The sequence below is a fragment of the Dasypus novemcinctus genome, chromosome 7 (genome assembly GCF_030445035.2).
Source record: "Dasypus novemcinctus isolate mDasNov1 chromosome 7, mDasNov1.1.hap2, whole genome shotgun sequence".
NCBI lineage: Eukaryota > Metazoa > Chordata > Mammalia > Cingulata > Dasypodidae > Dasypus > Dasypus novemcinctus.
In genome coordinates, this window is record NC_080679.1 from 89,145,711 (window position 1) to 89,170,617 (window position 24,907).

At 40.4% G+C, this 24,907-nt stretch overlaps 1 protein-coding gene across 3 annotated transcripts in view; it reads left to right on the forward strand.

Moving 5' to 3' along the window:
- ITGB6 (integrin subunit beta 6) overlaps window positions 1–24,907 on the forward strand; it is a 150,199-nt gene that overhangs the window by 99,774 nt on the left and 25,518 nt on the right. For all 3 annotated transcript variants that reach the window (XM_058300799.2, XM_058300800.2, XM_004463888.4), the window contains 3 exons: window positions 15,534–15,623; window positions 19,861–19,995; window positions 20,207–20,624. In XM_058300799.2, coding sequence (XP_058156782.1) covers window positions 15,534–15,623; window positions 19,861–19,995; window positions 20,207–20,624 — 643 coding nt within the window. The remainder of the gene's footprint in view (window positions 1–15,533; window positions 15,624–19,860; window positions 19,996–20,206; window positions 20,625–24,907) is intronic.

Here is a 24,907-nt window from a genome sequence, read left to right on the forward strand (position 1 = left end):
CAATTGTCTACCTGACTGGCTGTTAGATCTAAAAACATGCATAAAGAAAAACCACTATATGCTAGGAACCCGATGTTTTCATGTGGGTTGTCCACCAAATAAGATTTCATTTTTAGGAGTCAACCCAGTTTTTATTTCACCCCTTTTTTTCTTCTTCTTGCCCATCTTTTTAGCTTTTCACTGCAATAAGGGAAGAAAGGAAGGTGAGAAAGGATATAAAATAGTAAATGGACACTTTTGCTATTTGTTAGCCTATTCTATTACTGTTATGTTCACTGCTGGAACAGATTAGAACCACCTTGCCATTGAAAAATCCCATCTCCCTCAGGCCTCAGTTTTTACAAAATGAGAATACTGGACCCAATAACCTAGAGGTTTAATAGTCAGTGACTCTGCATCAGCATTTTCTTGCACTGGGGAGATTACTATGAAACTCAATATCTTCATATAGATAATAAAGTAGAGTTAGCTATTATATAATACCATTTTAATTTTAGAGTGGGTCTAAAAAGCTGTTTGGTTTTTTTTTAAGACTTATTTTTTATTTATTTATTTCCCCTTCCCTTCCTCCCTCCCCCCAGTTGTGTGTTCTCTGTGTCCATTTGCTGTGTATTCTTCTGTGTCCACTTGTATTCTTATCAGCAGCACCGGGAATCTCTATCTCTTTTTTGTTGCATCAGCTCTCCATGTGTGCAGCCCCACTCCTTGGCAAGCTGCACTTTTTTTTCACATGGGGCCGCTGTTCTTTCTTCTATCAATCCCATCCTGTAGTGGGGTTGTGGCAGTTTGAAGCCATATGTACCCCAGAAAGACATGTTCTTAAATTTAATCCATTCCTGTGAGTGTGAACCCATTTTAAGTAAGATCTTTTGATGCGGCTACTTCTGTTAAGGTCTTAACAGGATAGGTCTTAAGTCTCTTACTGGAGTTCATTATAAATGGAATAAATACAGAGAGACAGATAGAGAGAGAGACACACAGACAGAGAAAGAGAAAGAAAGAGGGAGAAAGACAGAGAAAGCCATGGAAGCAAAAGCTAAAATCAACAAAACCTGGAAGAGAAGGGTGAGACCAGTAGATGCCACCATGTATCTTGCCATGTTGTCAAGGAGCCAAGGATTACCAGCAGCCAGTCTTCAGGAAGAAAGTATTGCCTTGATGATGCCTTGATTTGGACCATGGCCTCAAAGTATAAACTAATAAATTCCCATTATTTAAAGTTAACCATTTCATAGTATCTGCTTTGAGCAGCCTAAGAAACTAAAACAGAATTTGGTACTGGGAGTGGGGTGCTACTATTGCAAATACCAAAAATGTGGAAATGGCTTTGCAATTGGGTAATGGGTAAAGGCTGGAAGAATCATGACATGCTTGATAGGAAAGCTTAGATTGCTTTAAAGAGACTATTGATAGAAACATGGACATTAAATGTACTTCTATTGAGACCTTAGACAGAAATGATGAATTTGTTATCAGAGACCAGAGGAAAAGCAGCCCTCATTTAAAAATGGTAGAGAACTTGGCAACATTGAATTCTGATGTTATTTGCAAGACAGAGTTTGAGAGCCATGAGCTTGGAGCTGAGATTTCCAAGCTAAGCGTGGAAAGTGTAGTTTGGTTTCTCCTTGCAGCTTATCATAAAATGCAAGAGGAAAGGGATAAACTGAGAACTGAAATCCTGGGTATAAAGGAATCAGAAATTGATTTGGAAATTTCTGAGCTTCCAGAAAGCAAGTCTCCAGAGAATAGTGCTCCATTTGAGGGTTTAACTAACGTGGATCCAGTCAGCCATTCCAGTGCAAGCCAGGATTGGAGGTACAGTTATCCAGAGAGGATCTATGGAAGGTTCTTTTGTCTGATGGTTTGAACCCCTGTGTGCTACATGCAAAACTGACAATTTTTTGCAAGGTCTATATGAATGGAATCACTACCAGCCTGGACTAAAAGGGACAGAAAAGAAATAGATTGAAAGAAAAATCACTTCAAAGTAAGGACCATGGAAACTGAAGTCTGGACCAATGACATCTTGGGCCAAAAAAGCTGAACACACATGTGTGGAAAGGGTGAGTCTACTCTGGCACTTGGAGAAGGAGCGCCTTCCACCCTGTTGTTCAGGAAGAGTCTGGCCATCATCCCAGGACTTTGAGAGTTGATCCTGTGCCCCAGGGATTGTGGAGAATGTGGCTGCTAAACAAGCTCTTGAAAGGGGTAAGGCTGCTGCTTCATCAGGCCTGGAGGACAAGACATCACTCCATGGATGACTCTCAGCCTTTGAAATCTAATGGAGTATGCCCTGTAGTGTTTTAGAATTATTTGGGATCCTTGACCCCTGTTTCCCTTCCAATTTCTCCCTTCTGGGATGGGACTATTTGTCCTATGCCTGTCCCTCCATTTATATTGGAAGCAGAAAATGAGTTCTGTAGGTTTCACAGGTCTCCCATCAGAGGGGAATTGTACCCCAGGACAGACCACACACCTGTAACCATTTTTGATGAGTCTTTGTACTTAGTATTTTTACTGAAATGTTTTAAGGCTTTGGGATATAGTGATGGAAAGAATGTATTGACATTTCAAAGGAACTTGTCTTTTGGGGGTCCAAAGGGTAGAGTGTGGTGGTTTGAAGCTCTATGTACCCTGAAAAGAGCAAAGGGTCAAAAAATTTGTCTTCTGTTCTCTCCAATTGGCTACACAATCAGTGAGCAGCACAAGTCCCTCAAACGTTTTTCACCCTGTAAGCTTGCCCTGGGTCTAGGCCCTGAGAGACACCAGGCAGAGAAAGGTACAGATTTGACCTCCACACAGTCTTTGGGTTATTGACGACTTCAAAAATGTGCAAATCCCACAGAGGATCTAGTTCAATTTGAAATTTTGATCTGGCCCATGCACTTTCCAAGTAAGTGTTTTATGAGGGGACTTATTGCTCAAATAATATTTGCTTTTTCAGTTTGAAATGTACTTACTTCATAGTCCTTGCATACCAATTGTGGTGGTTTGAAACTGTATGTACCCCAGAAAAACACGTTCTTAGTTAATCCATTCCTGTGGGTGTGAACCCATTATGAGTAGGATCTTTTCATGAGGTTACTTCAGTTAAGGTGTGACCCACCTCATTCAGGATGGGTCTTAGTCCTATTGCTAGAGCTCTTTATAAACAGAATGAATACAGAGAGAAAGGAGAAAGCCACAGAAACAAGGAGCTGGAAGTAACAAACCCTGGAAAAGAAGAGAGTGATGAGCAGACACCACCATGTGCCTTCCCATGTGGCAGTGGAGCCGTGGATAGCCAACAGCCAGTCTTCAGGAAGAAAGCATCACCTTGATGATGACTTGATTTGGAATTCTCATGGCCTCAAACTGTAAGCTAGTAAATTCCCATTGTTTAAATCCAACCCATTTCATGATATCTGCTTTGAGCTGCCTAGGAAATTAGAAGAGGGATATTCTAAATTCATGCTTGTAGGTAAAAATAAAGTCACCCAGAAGTAAAAAGACAACTTTGAGATTATGAGAAATCTCTGTGAAGTTAATAAATAGTTCTTAATTCAAGTGTAATGGAAAAGGATTTTGATTTCTCCTTACTTGATGGTATCTTGGAAAAAAAGACTGAAGAGAACCAACTGTCCACACTTTCCTCATTAATGAAAACAACCCTCAAAGAGGAAGGATTTGGAAATAAAACTCATATCTTCAGATTATCAGGGCTTTTGTTAGGAACATTTTCCAGCTAATTAATAAGTCCAAACAGTGAAAAGTCATCAGTAGTTACCCCCTGGATTATACATAGTGTTTTTCTTCTAAAGAACTCAAAGCCTCATAATACAGAAAATATACAGAAAAAAAGGTAAAGATTTAAAGTAGGATCCTAATGAGATTTACTATTAGGCCAGCCCATGTGGAGATGTGAAACTGTATTTCATAAATGCAAGGTCTAAATGTTTCAATATTCACTCAACATCCAGATATCCTGGCATGTCATTGGAACCAAAGTGTTTTTGACCACATAAGTCATTAATTCATTCATCAAACATTTTATGAGCTCCTACCATGAACCAGGCCAAGATTTGGGACTATAGAAGAGAATAAGATAGAGTCCGTGTCTCAAAAATCCTCAAAGAGCATTAACAGACTTGTAAACCAATAAATCTGCCTAAAGAACAGGATGATGGCATTTCAGAGGTTGTGTGCTAGAAAGAGCACAGATGGCAGTTTTTTGCTGAGGGGCCAGAGTTTTCACATCTGTCACCGTCTTTGTGAGATGGGATGTCAAATCAATTAGCAATCATAAAATTGCCTTTGATGCTAATAGTATCATCATGTTAGACCAAGTCCTATACTGTATAGCAGTGAAAACTGAAGACTGAAGATGTCATGCAACTATGACTATGATAATAATAAGTCACATTTGCTGAAGGCTTATTAGGTGGCAGTCTGGAGTTAAATGTTTTCACTTATTTTATTTTTGAATCTCCATTTTGTGGCTAAAGAACCCCAAATAAGAAAGCGTGTTGTGTGTGAGAGCCAGGATTTGAACCCAGAGAGTCTGCGTCTACAGCCTTTACCACTGAGATAAGTGGTATTGGACTGTGGTAGTGAGTGAGCATGCCATTTCCTAACCACTAGAACACCAAGGAAGCATCCTTTTAAATGAAATAACCAACTTTAAACATCAGTGATCAGTAAGGCATAGCGCCCAAGAGTAGAGTACAGTTGCCTGACAGATGGACCAATAGGTCAATTCCCTAGAAGTAGCCAGAGTCCTTCAAGGCTAGTAAACACTCCGTCTAGGCTCCATTGTGGTTGATGTTAAATGAGATGAATAGAGCAATTTGAAGAGGTATAGAGTTGAAAACAGAGAGAAATTTGGATTTTGCCTTGTCAGTTTTTAAGCTCTGAGTGGTGAAAATAGGCCACAAAGTTAGAGAGCGGTATGCCATTGGCCAGTCCATCTAACACAATCACTCTCTACGGGAATCACAGCTCTGACCAAGGGGCAAGGGATATGTAATGGGAAGGAGATACACAATCTCACAAAAGCTATATGTTTATTATGATGCAATTCAAGGATACAGAAAGAGTAATATAACACACACTACCTACTGCCCAACTTCCTCAAATCTTAACATTTTGCCACGATATTTTTAAAGAAATAAAACATCTCAGATACAGTTGCTTTCTGTGTAATTGCCCTATTCTGATCCCATTCCCCTTTTTTCCTTCCATGAGGCAACCAGTATCCTGAATTTAGTGTTTGTCATTTCCATGTTTACATGTATATCCATAAATTATTATGTAGTTTTAGGTTACAAGTTTAGTTTCATGCAGTTATACTATTTCTGCAACTTGCAACAATGTTTTGTTTTTAAGGCTTATCCATGGAGATACATATAACTCTGGTTTAGTCCATTCCACTGCTGTGCATATTCCATTAAGTGTATATACTGCAATGTTTCCATTCTGCAACTGATGGGCATCGGGTCACTTCTGATCGTGCAGTATTGCAAATGCTGCAGCCACACACACACTTGCACGTGTGCTCTCCATTGAGGATCCTTATCTAAATGGGACGTCCTCTATCACAGGTGGTTGCAACTTGAATTCTACAGGGTATATCCAAGCTGCTTTCCAAAGTGATTATCCCAGTTACTCTCCACCAACAATGTGGAGCATAGCAAAAAAGGAAAGTCTTTAAATTATTCTTTTTCTGATTAAAAAATCAATACACATTATTTGAGAGGGAGAGAGAAATACAGAAAAGCACAAAGAAGAAATAAAGATCACACATAAAAACCTGCCACTCAAACGTGGCTAACCATTGTTGACATTTTAGCGTATGTCCTCCTTGTCTTTCTTATTTGTATATATTAACATATTTTAACATAATCGGCAACAACCTGTACATATTAAATACGTTCAAGATATTCTGCATTGAACAATAACTTTCACTGACAATAACATTAGATGAAATCAGGGTCATCCTACAAAATCTTGACCCTGTGGTTGTTTTAATTGCAGCCTCTCCACTTTTGAATAAAAGCCCCTAAACCTCCACAATTACTATATTTTCACCTGCCTGGTTACTTTTTTATGCATTCACATAACTTTTACTGGGTTACCTTTTTGCATGTTCATTTGATAACTTTAATGGGAACGACAAATTAATTCTAGTATTAGATATTTTATCCCTAAAACTGCCTCCTCAGTGAAGGCTGTGATGTCTGTGAACAAACTTAGTTTCTTCAAAGGCTTGGCTCTCCATCACAAAGTGCTAAAAGTGTATAATTACCTTTCACTGGGTTTTCTCAGGCCCCATAGGACAAGGGCTGTTTTAATTCACCTACCCATTAGTGCCCCGAAGCCTTTTCCTTGGCTCCAGTCAGCCAGTCCTCTGTGGTGTTATCTCTGAAGCTGGCCCAAATTATAGCCTATGCTTAAAGCAGGAGTTCTTAACAAGGGGTCCGTGAGCTTGAGTTGAAATTCAAAACAGCATTATTCTTGTGGGGACGTGTTGGTACGGGTGTGATATATTTATTAAATAATACCAGTATAGTGTGGACTTAGTAAGGGGTCCATGGTTTTTACCTGACCGGCAAAGGGATCTGTGGAACAAAAAGGTTAAGAACCCCTGGCTTAAAGGGAGATCACCCCAGCTGGGATCATCATGAAGGAGTCTAACTGCAACCAACTGATCTCCACATGGCACAGCCTATCAGTTACAGGACAAGTTAAATTGACAGTCCCGTGGACGTAACAATTTGTGAATATTACATTTTTTTCAATTTACTGTTTAATGATCTGAAAGAGTTCAACACATGCTACTAAATGGCTACTATTTATTGGAATATAGTTCAATAACTTATTGCCCCTGCAGGATTGAATGTTCAGAAAGTAAAGGGAAACTTTGGAAGTTATTTGTTGAGCTCTTTAAGGCCTAAATGATTTGGGCACACTTTATTCATTAATTCAAGGAATGTCATACTTTTTCTATAGTTTTGCCAGATTTAGCACATAAAAATACAGGACGGCCAATTAATTTTTTGGGACCCATTTATACTAAAAAATTATTTGTTGCTTCTTTGGAGTTCAAATCCTGAATTTATTCTGGTAGCCCTATCTGTAAAGGACCAGACAATAAATTAAGCTGAGGCCAAGTGGTCTCTTTTGTGACTACTAAACTCCTCTCTTATAGCACAAAAGCAGTCGAATGGGCCTGGTTATTTACAAAAACAGGTGACAGACCAAGTACAGCCTGCATCCCTGTGTTCATTCATTTCATTTCATTCATTCATTCTGCAATTATTTATGTGATTTCCATGTGCCAAACACTGAACTAGACACTTGGAATGTAGTGGAGAATGAAAAGCAGAGCCTGTTTGTATGTCCTTATGTGACTTAGTCTACTGTGGGAAAAGAGATAAGAAATAATTAATGGGGAAACGGATATGGCTCAAGCAGTTGGGCTCTGGTCTACCATATAGGAGGTCCAGGGTTCGATGCCCAGGGCCTCCTGTTGAGGGCAAGCTGGCCCGCATGGTGAGTTGGCCCATGTGGAGTGCCAGCCCACACAGAAGGGCTGCCCCATGCGAGAGTGCTGGCAACGCGAAGAGCTGGCACAGCAAGCTGACACAACAAGAAGAGACACAGAAGAGAGACAATAAGAGACAGAACAGGGAGCTGAGGTGTCACAAGAAAATGATTACCTTCTCCCACTCCAGAAGGTCCCAGGATTGGTTTCCAGAGCTACCTAATACAAGCAGACACAGAAGAACACACAGTGAATGGACATAGAGAGCAAACTAGAAATAAATAAATCTTAAAAAAAAAAAGAACTAATGAATAAATAACCACAAAATTACAACTTTTAATCGTGCTATCAAGGAAATGGAAAATGGAAAATAGAAGAGGAGAGAGCCAGACCTTTCTTGAACAAAGGATCTTCAGGAAAGGCCCCTTTTAGGAGGATAACAGAGCAATGACCTAAAGGTTGGGAGTTTTTAAGAGGAGCAGGCATGTGCAACACATGTGCAAAAGTCCTGAGGCTGGAAAAGACAGTGTGCCTAAGAACTTGAAAAAAGGCCAATCTGCTTGGAGCGAACTACTGGTTGGGGTAGAAGGAGAATGGAGTGGGAGAGGTAGATGAAACTTCCTTGAGCAGGAGGTGTGATACTATTCCATGGGAAGCAGGCGTTTGAAAACAGCACTTTTTTCCCCCTCTTGAGCAGACTGTAGATATTACAGGTGTGTGAGCCCTTCTGAATTATGGGTATAAAGTTTTAAAAAATGCTCTTATTTTCCAGATCACCATGTCCCCTCTTGTATAGACCATTCTATACCAGTGGCTCTCAAAGTTTGCCACACATTAGAATCACCTGGGGAGCTTTTTAAGTAATCTAATGCCCAGGTCACTAAATCAGTATCTCTGGGGCTGAGACCTAGGCAACAGTATTTTTATGCAGTTCCCTTGGTCCATTGAGTCATCCCTACAGCTTACTAAAATTCTAATTCTAATTTAGGAGTTCTGGGGTGGGGCCTGAGTGTCTGTCTATATTTCTAACAAACTCCCAGATAATGTTGGAGCTTCCTGCAGGTCCACCCACTGCTCTTTGAGCAGCTAAGTCTTGTACCTCTTTAGCAGTCCTCACACATACGCCCGCTTTCTATTTTCTTGTCCCCTTCATCACCTTCCTACTAGTCATTCTTCAAAGTTTTATTACCTGCCGTTTGGTCTGCAAAGCACATAGGCTGCTAGTGAACCCAACATCACTTCCCACTTTAAAAGAGCTTTCTAAAGCTTTGGGACTTGCATTTGCCAGCAAAGGTCTCCAATCCCTCTCCAAAGGCAGGGTAATCGTATTAAGAGAAGATCTGAAGTATCCTCAGTAACAAATACTCAATGTAGCCTCTTTGTTCTCTAAGCTCCAGTCTCGAATGCCTCCCTGCATTTGTTTGTCTCAGAACAGTCATGCATCGTGGGTCCATTCGTCTTCCCTTATCACTCTGCTACTGCTGCCGAGCGCTCGCTCAGCTGTGCTGTACAGCTTCTTGGCTGACAAGATAATTACATTCCAGGGCAGACTGGGAGAAAGACAGGTAGTGCTAAAAAGTTCTGAGGCAGACTACCTAGTCATTGCTGATACCAACTTTCAAGATCCAGCACCTGATCTAATTAGTATCCTCCCGGCCCTGCCGGCCTGACAATTGAAAGCCTGGAGGCAAAGCGAATAGCATGCAACCAGAGACAGCCATTCATGCCACCCTTGGGCCAGAAACAATTACATGTTCTTCTGGGAATCTTCGGTGTCCTAATAACACAGCCAAGCCTGGGGATAAATTTTCCACAAAACTGGGAACCCTGCATTTACCGATAATGAACATGAGAACCAAAGGAATAAGACCCCACAAGAATGAAAAACTTCCCGGGAAGAAAGCCTCTGATTGCCTTCAGAAGGATTTATTTCAGCCAACCCAGCCCGCCCCCAGCTTTGGAAAAAACATGCTTCCGGACAAAAGCAAGGATTTGCCAGCAAAGAGCTGTTTTCCTTTGACCAGATAAATAGCACAATACAATCCCCTGGGAATTTTTTTTTCCACAACACTTTTGCCACTTCCTACATTTTTTTTCAAGACAGAGCCTTTCAGTTTGGAAATTATAGTCACAATGCTTTTTCTTTCTTTGTTTTTTCCTTTGGGTAGGAAAGTGTTCTATAATCCCTAAGCCCCTATATATAAACAGAAGGAGTAGTATCTTAGCTTTCTAATAAGACTCCTACCTTGGCCGCCTGTTGGCGTTTGCCGCCGTTCCCAGCACGGTCCCGCAGCGGCCCACTGGGGCAGAGCGCGCCCCGGCTCTGGAGGGCAGGCCTGCTCCTGTCACTGCTGGCCGTGAGCCTGCGTAAGGCACGAACATCCCCAGTGAAAACGAAGGCTTTGAAGGTTGTAGAAATCCAAAGAGCTGGAGCCTGGTTTTCAGGCTAACACATTACCCTTTCTCGCACTCACCTCGGACATTCACAGGAAGATGATGGGCCCTGCCAGCCCCCGAGATAGTCTGAGTAAGAGGGCCCAGCTCTCCCACTTCCTAGCTGGGTGACCTTGGGCAGGTTAACTTCTCTGGGGCTCAGGATCTGGGCTGTGAACCAGGGATAATAATGGTCCCTAAGCTATAGAACCACCGTGAGGCATGAAAGAGAAAACCCTGGCAAAGCTGTGGGCACAATGGCGGTAGCAATGCGGGCTGTAGTTATTCTCTCCCTGATGATGAACGGAGGCCGGTTCTGGGCACCATTAGCCCTGGCCACCACAGGGGCTCCGGGCACCAGCACGAGGGGCTGTGGCACCCGAGGAGATAAAGAGCAGTGCAGGCCTTCCCCGCGCAGCCTTCGCCACTTCTCTGAGGCCATTCCAGCGTGTCCCCAGTGATGGCCCGGGAACCTCAGGCTTCTGAGGATTCATGTGTCGAAAGGCAGAGGTGCTTGGGATTGTCAGGAGACTTGTGCAGACCTAACCATCTCCTTCCAGGCACCCTGAATCTGTAACTGCGGCTCCTGGGGTTCTAGAACCAGCTCTGGGGGGAGCAAGAGATACAGAAAGAGGTGTGCTGTGCCGTGACCTAAGGCGTACGTCTCCCTTAGCTCCGGCTGAGGTAGATGGAATCCAGGTAGGAACTGATTCTTCCCTGTGGCCAAACACCTGACTATCTGAGACCCTGTAAAACTTACCTGCACTTTCTGCAATTTAAGCGACATCCTGTTTAGCCAGAAGCATCCTCTTGATGACAATAGCAGCAATGTGCATTTGACTCAGATTAGCTACACAGCCATTTCTGCTGGTATCTCACACACACACACACATACACACACCAACGAGTGGAATTGCTGGGTCATAGGGTATGCTTGTGTTCCCCTGTGGTAGGAACTGACAAATAGCTTTACAAAGTAGCTGTAACAATTTTCATTCCCACTAGAAGTATGTAAGAGTATTGTCAGTTAAAAAAAAATTTTTTGGACATTCCAATGGGCATGTGCTAGCATTGTGGTTTTAATTTCTATTTTTCCAGTGATTAATGATGTTGAGCACTTTTTACATATATTTGCCATTTGGATATCCATTTTTATTGTGATGTCTCTTTCTTGTTGATACTTAGAAGTTGTTTAGATATTTTCATGCTGAGTCCTTTGTAGACACCTGTAATATACATATTTTCTCCTATTCAGTGGTTCGTCTGCTCACTCTTAAAAGCATCTTTTAGAACAGAAATTCTTCCATTTAATTAAGTCCTACTTATTATTCTTTTCCTTTGTGAGTAATGCTTTTTGTGTCCTGCTTAAGAAATTTTTGTCAATCCTGAGGTCGTGAAGATACCTCATGTGATTTTTACAGTGACAAAAGTCAAAACAGTGGTTATATTTTGCAGGGGAGGAGTAATGACTGAGGAAGTACAAGGCAGTTTCCAGGGGGCTGATTATGTTCTGTTTCTCAATCTTCATGGTAGTTAAACCTGCATATTTACTTTTAAAATTTTTCATTAAACTGTATATTACTTGAAAATTTCAGATTGAGAAGGCGGGGGGGTGGGACGGAAGAGGGAGAGGGAGATGGAGAGGGAGAGGAAGAGGGAGAAAGAAAGAAAAATAGGAGCCACTAAACTGAAGAGATAAAAAGTAATGACCAAAAATACTTTCAGGGATTATAGAAAATATTTGTGGGCAGATTATATAACATCATAGGTTCTTGGTCTCTACAATCCAAGCTTTTAGTAAATATATTTTAAGGCCAGAAACATTGATGTTGATAAAATAATGTTGGCAATAAACACCACTGACCACAAATTCCCTCTTCATGTTGGCCAGGCTTTTCAGAAAGAATTGGGAGCACAGAGCCTAAGGAGGAGCAGACTTGCTCTAAGTATCTGGCTTTACACATTCTCTCTTAAAATGCTTCTAGCTGATATGTGGCAAGTCAGCTTCTGACTTCCTCTCACGACAGCCCTGAGTAGAGGAGTCTGTATAAAATGGCAGCTGATGAGCTCTGAGGTGGTGAGGCGCCTGAGACCCCAGCAGAAAGGTCACAAGAGTGGACCTCAGGGTCTGGAGTCCTAAAAGTAGAGCCACCATCCAAGGCAGAATTCAAATCAAGATGCCTAGCAAGAGCACAGTTAACATCAAACACTTTCCCAAATCACAGTCAGGCTCTGAAAGGGAAGATGAAGAGTAAACCAAACAGGAAGCACAATCAAACAGGAATAATAGGTCACGTCAAGATAGTCCCAAAAGCAGAGGAGGATCTGCCAAGGTCCTTACCTGTCTCTTTTTAAAGGAAGGCAAAGAACAACCTGTCCCAAGCTATCTGGGGAGGCAGGTACATGTCTGCATGATTCTCTGCCCTTACCTAGCAGAAGTGCACATCTGGCAGCTGCTTCTAGCAACCAGGTATGGAGAGGCACCTTGGAGAGGCACCTTGGAGACACCCTCCGAGAGGAGCCTGGAGTGTGGAGGTGTGAATTCAGGCACTTTCCTGCATCCTTTGATGCCTGCCCACTAAATGATCCCCAGTCTGTTCCTTTTCCTGTATCCTTAACAAAGGGGAGCATTCCAGTGAGCAAATGCTTTGGGACAAAAAAGAAGTAGTTTTTGAGATGGGGGCAGAGTGAACAAATAAATAGGGCTTGAAGAAGGAAGCTAAGAAAACAAAACCAATCAGAATAAGCCAACCCTGCAAACATGAGTAAGAAAAGCAACCTCAGGAATTCCTGGGTGGCAAAGTAGGGAAGTGGGGAGAAAATCTATAATTAGGATAATCCATAGACTGATAATAGAGAATTGAAGTCCAAGAAATTCAAGCCCAAACACAGGAGTTTGCATTTCTAATTACTTCATGCAGCATCACATTTACAAGTTCACCGTTTCTAATACCCAAGCACAGTCTTTTAGAGTCACAATGCTATAATTCATCACATTCAGGCTTACAAAGTCATCTTTTTTCCTAAGAGTAAACTTGTTTAATCACAACAGTTTATAATAGCACTTTAGGACTTTAATGAAAGGAAGACACTTGATACATGATATTTAAAGTAATCATAATACTGTGAGATTGAAGTGTAGTTTTTACAGCATTAGACCAGGAAGCCAGAGTGTCCATGTTTATAGTTCATTATTTGAAATGCTATTGCAAGAATCAGCATCCAGAAATTAATGAATAGTTTTCCTCTCCACAGTTGTCAGTGTTAGCACTGGTTACTGCTACTGGCTGCCAACTCCTTTGTACCCTCGCTCTAGTGGTAATGAGCAAATGCGATGAAGTCAGGAAGTCACACCACTGGTCCTAACAGTCAAGTGTCATACCACACAGAGAATCCTAATTTTGCTTTAGGAAGTAGATGGATTTGGCTCTGCTAGCCAAGAATTAGCCCAAAATTCAGAGGCCTCTTGAACTAACGCTTTAGAAAGTGCCTGTCCCACTTCAGCCTTGGGACTACCAGGACGTTTTTCCAAGTTAGCAGTTTCACACAAACCTAAGAGCCTTGAAATTCTTATTCTAAAAGATCTAAATCTTTCTTTGTCAAGCTCTAAAGTTTCCCTCCATCTTCTCTCCTGGGACCAGTCAAATTTATACATATTCCAGTTCTACTAGAGTGAAATTCAAGTTCCTATTTAGGTATTTGCTATTAACCACAGGTCTCATGCTTCACGGCCCTTCTTGACATGTGTTTATTTGAAAAGGTAAGTCAATGAACCGGTGCCTTCCGTGTTTTGCAAGTTCTACCTGACTCAGGGAAACCATGCAGGGAGGCGGGGCATGGAATTAGGGTGAGGGCTGTTCCCTGGAATACTGCCACAGCCCCCCCAATTGTAAAACTCAGGGCAGAGCAGCATCTGACACACTTATATGAGCTCTCCTTTCCAGCAAGTTGAAACTTAAAACACATCATGAACATGGAAATAAGTGGAAAATTACAAAACCCACAGATTAAAACCAAAGCCCATTTTCTCATATAAATGTGTAAAAAACTTGGACTTAACCAGGTACCCACCTCTAGCAAGTAACTGGGACTTCCAGCACAGCTTTTGTGTTCTCATCTCACTTTGGTTGCGATTGCTCTTCTCCTTGGTTTTCTTTGTCCTGATTTATTTCTTAGTATCATGATTATAATTAATAACCATCATTAATTCTAAGGTACTTTTGTGCATTTTCTAAGCCACTTAAATCCTCTTTGGAATAGGGTGGACTATATGTGTTTTTGAACTATAGGAGATGCCCTAAATCCTTCACTCAAAACTTATGTCCTCTTCTCTACATACAATTTTAATAAACTCAGTTATCCAATTTCACAACTCAGAGCAATTTAGAAGACCACAGCTGACAAAGAAGATTGTCGCATGATGTAGTACAACATACCAAACCTACTTAATAGATGATGTTGAATGCAACATAAATGAATAAAGAGAAAATTGATAGGGGAGTGATATCTGACAACCTAACAAGAAGATAAAAATTTTTAAATACAAGATATAAAAGTGCAATGGGGACAGTTTGGTATGGGCACAACCTCTCTATGGATTTTAGAAGCCATTGATAATTATATAACTATGATTAATATTGCTAAATATGATTCTATTTCTTCAAGAAAAAAAAAGTCAAAGTATGCTTGGTATTCTTTGTTTAAGAAGGCAGGGATGTGTATTGTAGCTTTTAGAAAAGCTTTCGTTTAAAAATAGTTTTAAAGCATAAAACTCAACAGAGGAATAACTTTGAACTATCTAGAAAATTCCTGTCTTTGCAATGCCTCATTCCCTAGCCAAGCAGGATACCTGGAGTGTTGATGAACCAATATGGGTGTTTTCCCCACAATGGGAATGACATCTCAGGACAAACAATAGGTGGGGCATGGACACCATTTAGAGCTAGGTTCTGACTCCCTCAATGGTGATGGGATGGGAAGTGATTCCAACCAACCCTGGCACAGTGCTGACACCAGCAGTGCCAGGTCCTAAGAAAGAACTCATTACCTGTAAGGAAGGGGAAGTTGATAGCAAGCATCCAAATAATTTGCTCCTTTTCTCCACCAAGCCATTGCTCATTAAGATCTCTGGACTGAATGACTTATAGAGTAACCTGATTCACTCATCCACATGCACCGAACCTTGCTTTCCACAACATTTCATTAAAGAGAAAATAATTCCTGGAAGCATGCTCAGAATTCTTTGGACCAAGATGCTTCCACGAATGGAAACATGATATAAATGTTATTATTTGAGACCTGACATCCATGGTAGTATAAATCACAGCCCTAAACTAAGGCAACCACAGACACTAGATTTCCCCATTGGCAGCTCTGGCCAGTCCCTTTCCCACTTGAGCACAGGAAGCAGCACAGACGCAAGGGCTACAGTTTCAGAAGAAAAGTCCGTTTATTATCAGGACCTGTTTTCACTCGCCAGTTAAATAGAGGCAATCACAACCAGCAAGCTGAACCCCTCACTTAACATTTCTCAAATACAGTGAGCAAACAAAGACTGCTTTATTCTTTTTATTTACAGAATTACGCAAAACTTATTCCTGGAGCTACAGTTGGACTACTTCAGAAGGACTCTGGAAACATTCTCCAGCTGATCATCTCAGCTTATGAAGTATGGTATTTTCAGTTGCCTTCTCTTTTGCGTTTTTTGGCATTCAAAAACTACGATGGGTTTGGGGCAGTTAAATGCACTGTCATTTGTTAGCTGAGAGAGTGCTTATCCAAAGGAAATTTGTCCTCATTAATTCAGCCAAGACATAAATTCTGTCCACCTAATTTGCAAGTATTCTTCCTGAAAGTTGGAACATAAGATAGAAATATCATAAACATGATCATAAAGTTTAGGTTGTTTTCATAACATTTACTAACAGTAGCACTGTCATCTGGGAGAATTTTAATTCTACTGAAAAGTCTCCATGAATCACACAATTAAGCTCCCCTCTTCTGTCTGAAAAAAAATTAAGTTTAAATTGCCAATGAGTAGCAGGGCAATATCTCCACAGGCTTAATGAGACTAGATCTTTTTTTTTTTTTCTTGTACATTTAGTATTTTTTTAATATTACATTCAAAAAATATGAGGTCCCCATATACCCCCCAACCCCCTCCCCCCACTCCTCCCCCCATAACAACAATCTCCGAGACTAGATCTTAACTCAAGAGGAAATGCAGTGTTAGCTACACACCAAAACAACCCAAAGCACCCCAGGAATACTACTTTTTACATTCTTTTCTCTACTTTGGGAATCCAGGGAAATTTTCTTTCAACTTTAAAGTATGTGTATAATGGATTTGCTTGATTTTATGTATTAGTACCTGAGGACAGAATTCCTCCCTTAAAATAAGTCATATACCTACAGGTTGCTGTAATGTTCTCTGTCTTTGTCCTCATTTCATAACTAAATGAACAACCATGGATAGCCAGCTGCCAATTCTTTTTCATTTGGGTTCCTAAATATTATCCCCCCTTTTTTGCCTCTGCTAGCAAAGAGAAACAAAACACACATAAAAACAAAGATGGAGGTCCAAGTTAGGATAGGAACCAAAAAAGTAAATTTTTATAAAGCCACATAGATCACTAATATTTGCTGTAAAACAGTCACATAACAAACATGAATAAAATTTTTCTAATTTTTTATGGTTTTTAAATAAGTAAATGACCCATATGCGATATATGGTAATATTTAGCATACACTGAACCAGTGTTCCAACTAAATGACATTTCAGAATCATCTAGGAAGGTTTTTAAAAATAGGCATGTCCAATTACTGGACATTGTATGTCCTCCCATGGCCCACTGGATGGAACGTGGTAGAGTGTGGGCTATGATGTGGACCATTGACCATGAGGTGCAGCGATGGTCAGAGATGTATTCACCAAATGCAATGAATGTCTCATGATGATGGAGGAGAATGTTGCTATGGGAGGAGTGGGGTGAGGGGGGTGGGAGTATATGGGGACCTCATATTTTTTGAATGTAATATTAAAAAAATAAATAAAGACAAAAAAAATAGGCATGCCCACATTCCTCTCCTAGATGTCTCAAGAGAACTTTAGGGGAAGAAGGAGCTACATATTTTGATAAAATTCTCTGATGATTTGATACTACCCTACCGCTTTTGAAACTCACTTTAAGGGGAAAGAACAGGGTATTTCTTCTCAAATACTTCATTTCTTCAAAGAAGAAACCCTTGATGTGTCCATTAAAATTATAAGAGGATGGAGGTTTTTCACTGATCTCCTCAGAAACTTTCCGTTTTTGTTTGTTCTTACTTTAGCTCACATTAAAAATTAATCACCACATTATCTCATGCTTGAAATTCTTCCAGACAGGAAAGCTTATCAACAAAACACTATATATGTGGTAAAGTTTTAATGTGTAGAATCCAATAAAATCACACCGCAAAGGAAACAATGTACTGTTTCTTTTAACCCAGCACTCTCAAAATTGTTGGTCACTAGCAACTTCAAAGGAATTAAGCAAATTAGAAAACAGTGGATTGTCAAAAATATTTCCTCTTCTCATCTGACCAGTCAATCCAAGCTCTCACTTCTTCTGTCAAAGCTTTAAGTCCTACTTTATGGTCTCAAATCACACATAGCTCACAGGCCAGTTGAAATCAAGTCATTCCACATTTGAATTGAATCCCACATCTTTGTTTCATGGTCTCAAAGTATAAATTCTTATACGAAACTTGCTCTGGAGTTACTGAAACTTTTTGATTCCCAGGGTGAGGTATGCAACAGATCTTGGTATCTGTTCAAATTATTTTTTCTACCCTGTTGTTCTAAGAGGACTTTAAAATATGGGGATCCATAGACTGAATTTCTTTCCAGTCTATAAAACGAGAGAGAAGGAAAGAAAATGCATTGACTGCTACTGGGGCAGAGGTAGACGATTTGTGTTTATAATTAATGGTTCTGAACTTTAGTTCAGTATTTCACAGTGTTATATTGATTTTTAAAATAAAAAATTAAATACCAGATTAGTATTCATCCGCCCATTAGCAGCTAATTTCTTCCCTTCCCTAACCATCTAATAAAACTCCTGAAATATCAGTGATCCCATTAAGATCCATGAGGGAAGCAACTTAGTTTCTTTTGTTTTGCCTGGCTCACAGTAGATAAATGAATGAAGGAAACGATGACATACACACATAACATTTATGTCCTTTCCTAGGGAAGTTTGCATTAAAATATTCCAGGTAAAATTTTCCATATGATATTCCAATTATTTCAATGCTGAGATTTCCTTTATCTTGGTCAGACTGTATCTAAAGCTAGGTAGGATCATCTTGCTCTGTGGTTGGCAAAATTATACTTAAGAAAAATTTGAATCTTCCTCTCTATGTCCTCACCAATATGCATCATATCTGCCTTCCTCTCTTCAGTCTATTTCATCACATGTGGATTCTCTCCTTGCCATTCCCACAACACCCCCAGATCCTGATCCTTGCACCCCAGGCTGGGATGAGTACCAACAACCTCCCGCCCTCTTGACTCAAGTCTTCCTCTCTCCACCTGTCCTGTACGTGCCTCCAAAGTGCTTTCCCTTCATCTATACTGTCAGGAGAGTGAGCTCCTGCTAAAAAGCTTCAGGGCTGTTTTCCCCAGTGCCAAGTCCTAACTCACCTCTCCAAACATCAGGGCTCTTTGCGGTCTGGTGTTTCCTAGGACAGTAGAAGCACAGGCTTGGTCTGAGCCCCACTTGTTTCCTTACTGCGCTAATACCACACACCCACTCCTGGCCCTGGGCTCTCTCTCTTCTGCTTTCCCTTGCCTGAAATTCCCCTGCCATCCTCTTCACATATCTAACTCCAACTCAGCCTGTAAGGGCCAATCTTCTCTTAACACTTTAGCCTTCACTGATTGCTCTCTTCTCTGAATTGTCTCATACTCTCCTCTGTATTACAGTTTTAAAAACTTAATGGGGCTTTGTCTGACATGTATGTCACCTGATTCTATCTTGTTTTTTCAGTGGCAGTAAGCCTCTTAAGGGCAGAAATTGTCTCACACTCATATTCTCCATAGACCCTGAATCTACACTAAATACAAAATAGGTTCTCAATAAATCCCAATATTAATTTCAAGGCACAGGTTTCCCCATATTTTAGCATCTCTAAAACTCTGAAGCATGGTCTCTTACTACCACTGTGAGTCAGGCAGCAATTACAATGTAGTTTTCTTAGCCTGTGCTATGTTTATTGTTGTCACCTCTATTTAAGTGCATTGTCAGTTCTCTAAGGGTTGAGCTTAATTGCCATTTTAAGATATCTTCAAAACGTTTGCACTATGTTTGATACTGAAATGAAAAGTATGCAGAAATGTACCAAAACAGAACAGCAGGGTATAAATTTGATATCAGTATAGCAAATACTCATTACCGGAGGAATGACTGCAATTCTGTATTCCTTGCAAATCAGCAACCAGCTGCTTGATAGACCCTAAGAAATGATGATAGCCATGAGTAGAGGAAGCTGAGCTGCATTTCACTACTGAGATACGAACAAAAGCAATGCCTTTCATATGCCAAGCAGTGCAGTCGAGGGCAGGTGCATTGACCAAATCCTTCAGAATGGATAAAATAATTTTCAAAGCAATGATGGGCTGTACATACATTGTGCAGAATGAAGCTGAGGTATTTTGTCATTAAAATAATGGTGTATCTTACAATTGATGGTGTCTTGGACTCGATAAAATGTGATATGTATGTATTGATTGCTCACTTTCTTGCTTGAGGATTTTGTTTAGAGCCCATTTCGTTTTATTCATTTATATAGTTTAATGACACAGTTTCTTCCTCTGTATTTTTCGGTGTGACTTTGCTCAATTCCTTATGTCTTAACTGAAGGAACTGAGGTCTGAGGTGGAACTGGAAGTATTAGGAGACACAGAAGGACTCAATCTGTCATTCACAGCTATCTGTAACAACGGCACCCTCTTCCCACACCAGAAGAAGTGCTCTCACCTGAAGGTGGGAGACACAGTAAGTAGATGGCCATTACGCTCTCTGGAAAAAATATTGGGAGGCTCAGAAATTAGCTCAGCACTCTAAAGCTGGACTTCTCGTTTCAATAATTTCAAAAGCAGTTTTCAAAGGTTTCCTAATAAATGCTTTTGGCAAAACTGATCTCCACTCAGCCTTGTTTCACACCATGCATTTCGGTGGAAGCAGATAATTAGTATTTTCTTTTCAGGTTTCATTCAACGTGACTGTGAGTATGTCAAACTGCGACAGAAGGAGCAGGCACATTATCATAAAGCCTGTGGGGCTGGGGGATGCCCTCGAAATACTCATCAGTCCAGAATGCAACTGTGACTGTCAGAAAGAAGTGGAGGTGAACAGCTCCAAGTGCCACAACGGGGACGGCTCCTTCCAGTGTGGCGTGTGTGCCTGCAACCCCGGCCACATGGGTCCTCGCTGCGAGTGTGGTGAGGACACACTGAGCACAGATTCCTGCAAGGAGGCCCCGGAGCAGCCCTCGTGCAGCGGAAGGGGCGACTGCTACTGTGGGCAGTGCATCTGTCACCTGTCTCCCTACGGAAGCATTTATGGGCCTTACTGCCAGTGTGACAATTTCTCCTGTGTGAGACACAAAGGGCTGCTGTGCGGAGGTATGATATATCTGCATCTACCTTACCCTGCTCCTGTTCAAGTCTCAGGCAGTTGCTTTACATCCTTTGCACCTTCCACAGTTTCCTGTGATTCGTAGGTGCTCAATAAATATTTTGCTGGTTGACTGTGTAGGTCCATCTTTAGACCTAGGGTAACTGAAGCTTCGTTGTATATTTTCTGACTCTAGCATTCACTTGGAGTACGATCTTTGCCAAATGAAATTATATCTCTATTATTATTTGTCTAAGAATAAATAGGTAAGAGATAGAAATGCCTTCTCCCTGGTTATCACCCAGACTCCACAAAACTGCATGTAACCTGACCTCTATTATCTTCCACAGATAGGCTGCTTGCTGACCCAACTCTTAAATGCCTTTTACTGTGGAAAAATAAAAAGCTAGGCTGCTAAAGGAACATGCTGTCAAGGACAATGGGTGTGAAAGTACTAAAGGGACTTTCAGGGCCTTCATTCATTCCATAAATATTTATTAACACATATTATGTCCCAGATAACTAGGCGAGGCACTGGGTATAACAAAGATGAATAAAGACATATGTGAAAAAGACTATGGAAAGGATAAAAACAGAAAATTGCCTGTTTGTCTAATTTTGAAAATTAGAGAAAATTTTAAAATAGCAGAAATACCTGTGTTTCCATGATTTTTGGAGTTGTGAAATTGCTGCAGTTTAAGAATGTATTACATATAACATGATCATTATAAAATCACTTTATATATATATACATTTACTATATATATAAAAGTTTAATTTATTCAGATAAGAATTACAAATGTACTACTATACTTCAATGATACAGATTTCTGTTACAATTGAGATACTAATTGACTGTGGAATTTAAGTCATAATATCTCAGGATTTTCACTGTGTTTTCTTTATAGAAAACTAAGCAAGTTCTGTTTTCCATCCACAGTGTCAGGAATATATAAAATAGACTAATTTTTAGAACAAAGACCTGAGAGAAAAAGAAGCCTCAAAGAATTCCAAGCTTTTCAAAACCATTTATACCCTTAGAAGTTTACCTAAGATTCATTCCATTGCTGCTGCCTCGTTTTTCATTTGTTGGTGGAAAACTTAGGGCTGTCTGTATTGAGACATTTATCTCCCTTTGCTTCAGTGGTTTACTTCCTCATTTAATGCCTGTGCTTCTAAAGCCACCAGTCCTCTGTCTACATGATGCAGAGCATGACGTAATCTGAAGGCAGCCAGAAGCCAACCAGAGGCCATGTCACCCTGTCACAGAAAGAATATGTTGGCAGAATCCCATATTGCACTTCTCATACAAATCCTTTAATAAAATAGGTATTCCCAACACTTGAAAAAATCCTAATCTAATAAAATACAGCAGCAACATTATCACCATCTACATGTCAGCTTTAAATCTTGGATCAAAGAGATCTAAAGCAGTGTAAATTGGATCAGCGGCAGAGTTCTCTCCATTTTTTGATGGTCTTTCACTTTATTTTATATCACATGTGAACGAAATCAACTCAAAAAGAACAAACTCAATCTGTGCATCTTAGGTAGGAAGGCTCTGAGAAGGCTGTCTTTGAATTAGATAAGTGATTGCCAAAGAAATTCTACTTAAAAATTCCTTCAGTTGGACTCAGAAAACTTCATTAAGGCCAGCTTCCTTCAAACTTTGGGGGTACTGTATGATCCTCAACCATTACTGTTCCTTAAAAGTGATTTTAAGTTTTAGTAATGTCTCAAGGGATGTTAATGTGTTAATAACTTTCTCTTAAGAAACATGCAATACAGATGCAATTATTCAAACTCAACACATTCATGGAGTCCCTCCTGTGTGCCTGCCTGTTGTGAACAGACACTCTGTTGTTGATGTTGTTATCTGCATCAGCAGAACAAATGCACTACAACTTCCCAACTCACAGACATCTCGCTTAATTTGCAACTAATATACTCTGCAGTCTGCTGCTTTTCTGAAGGGCTATTACAACAGCATTCTTTTTCATGCACCTTCCTCCACCCATCTGTAAACACTCAAAGATATAGAACTCCACTGATTTTTTCCCTTGCCCAAATTCCATTAGTCTTCTATGTTTTGATTCTAAGAGACACAACAGGCAAATGACATTATAGAGAAAACTTCCTGCCATTAAGCATTTACAGTTATCATCAATGACATTCCAGAAAGGGCCTGGTAATTTTTTCTTAATCTTTGGTTATGATCCTGCCTCTACATGAAACCATTATGAAGGTGGTGGTGGTATCATATAAACAAGGACTTGAGATAGTTGGTTGCTTGAGGATATCAGCTTGGCATTTAATGTGAGCAGGGTGACGGATCTGGAAGGTCAGTAGAAAGAAGAGTTTCCCAATTCTGAAAGTTCTTGGCACTTTTTGCTGTTATGGTCCTTTTCTAGTATTCCAAAAAGTGTTTTAAATATTTCTCCTAAGTAATTCTTACATGTGATGATATACTTGTGCATTCTCAAAGTATATTGAAATGTACATTTCATCTGACAGTATTTATAATTCATGTTAATTTTTCAGAATAAACTGTATTGTAGAAATTTTCCCCTACTAAAATAGTTTCCCCTTTTACAAAGAAGAAACCAAAAGAAATTCTAGTTTAGAGGATCATGTACATATAAATACTAAATTCATGATTTTGGCCAAAATCACCTAATTGTTTTAATTATGATTTACAGTTGAAATATGAAATGCAGAATATGTCTTCAATTCTGAAATACAGTAGAAATATAATTTAATGTCATGGATTCAAATAAATTTCAACTCATTTTTCATCAGAGAAGTATAATATAAGTATTATAATATAATATAAGTATAATATAAGTACATATTCATATCAAATACATACACGTAGGCATACACCAGAATCCAACTTCAAAATCTTTGGTGTTTTGAGCAAGTAGAGCATTAAAGCCAAGCAATACCCTGCCATGTGTCCCTTATGACCAGGCAGGAAGAGAGAAAAATAACTACCTGCAAGACCAGAAGTTATCAGGAGAAAACCCAGAATCCTTCCTTCTACAGTGAACATGGCAGTGTCTCATAAATGGAAACTGCCTCGCTTTTTTTTTAAAGATTTATTTCATTTATTTATCCCCCCTCTTGCCTCTTGCTTGCTGTCTGCTCTCTGTGTCCATCCGCTGCGCGCTCCTCTGTGTCTGCTTGTCTCCCTTTGTTGCGTCCTCTCACTGTGCCAGCTCTCACAGGCATAGGCTGGCCTGCCTTCACAAGGAGGCCCCGGGACGCAAGCCCAGGGCCTCCCACATGGCAGACAGGAGCCCAATTGATTGAGCCACATCTGCTTCCCTTGCCTCACTTTTTATTTCTTTTATATTTGCTATTTGTTTTCAGTACAATTATAGGAATTTTAATATTCTAATGGATAATTTTGCTTACAAATCTTCCTACTGGATAGTTTTTAGGAATAATTGTAAGAACTAACTTTTATATAGAGCTTATTTATGGGCTAGACATTGTTCTAAACACTGTTATATATTATATTAGGCATTCCTACGTAGTAGCTACTAGTAATCACCCCAAATAGATGAGGAAACTGAGGCATGAAGAAGGAAAGTAATTTCCCCAACTTCACCCAACCAGGAAGTCCTGGAGCCAGGATTCAAGCCGTTGGCCCTCTGGCTCTAGAATCTGTAAATTCGCTCACTGCCACCAATCCTCTAAGCCTTCCAAATATTGCTGGAAGAGCAAAACTTGTGAGGCAATGCCGGGTGCACATTTCTCCCCGCCCCCCCCACCCCGGGGGCTTTTTTTTTTTTTTTTGCTTGCTGTCTGCTCTCTGTGTCCATTTGCTGTGTGTTCTTCTGTGTCTGTATTACTTTTTTTATTTTTTATTTCCCCTTCCCCCTTGTGGCTTCCTTGCTGTCTGCTCTCTGTGTCCACTCACTGCCCGCTCTCCTGTGTGTTTTCTTTTTTTTTTGCTTGTCTCCCTTTTTTGTTGCGTCACCTTGCTGGTCAGCCCTCGTTGTGCTTGCAGGCCTGGTGGCCCCGCAGCGAACGAGTGAGGCTGCCTTCACAAGGAGGCCCCGGGACGCAAACTCAGGGCTCCCACATGGTAGACAGGAGCCCAACTAGTTGAGCCACAGCCGCTCCCACATTTCTTTTTCTTAAAGAGAAGTTACCAGTACACAAGTTTGTCAATAGATGTTGTTTGGAATCAAATGCCTGTTTTGGTGTCTTGCCCATTATCTCAAACATTTTATCATTAGTTTAGAGTTTTTCCTATGTCAGCGTTACAGGGTCAGATTCCAAA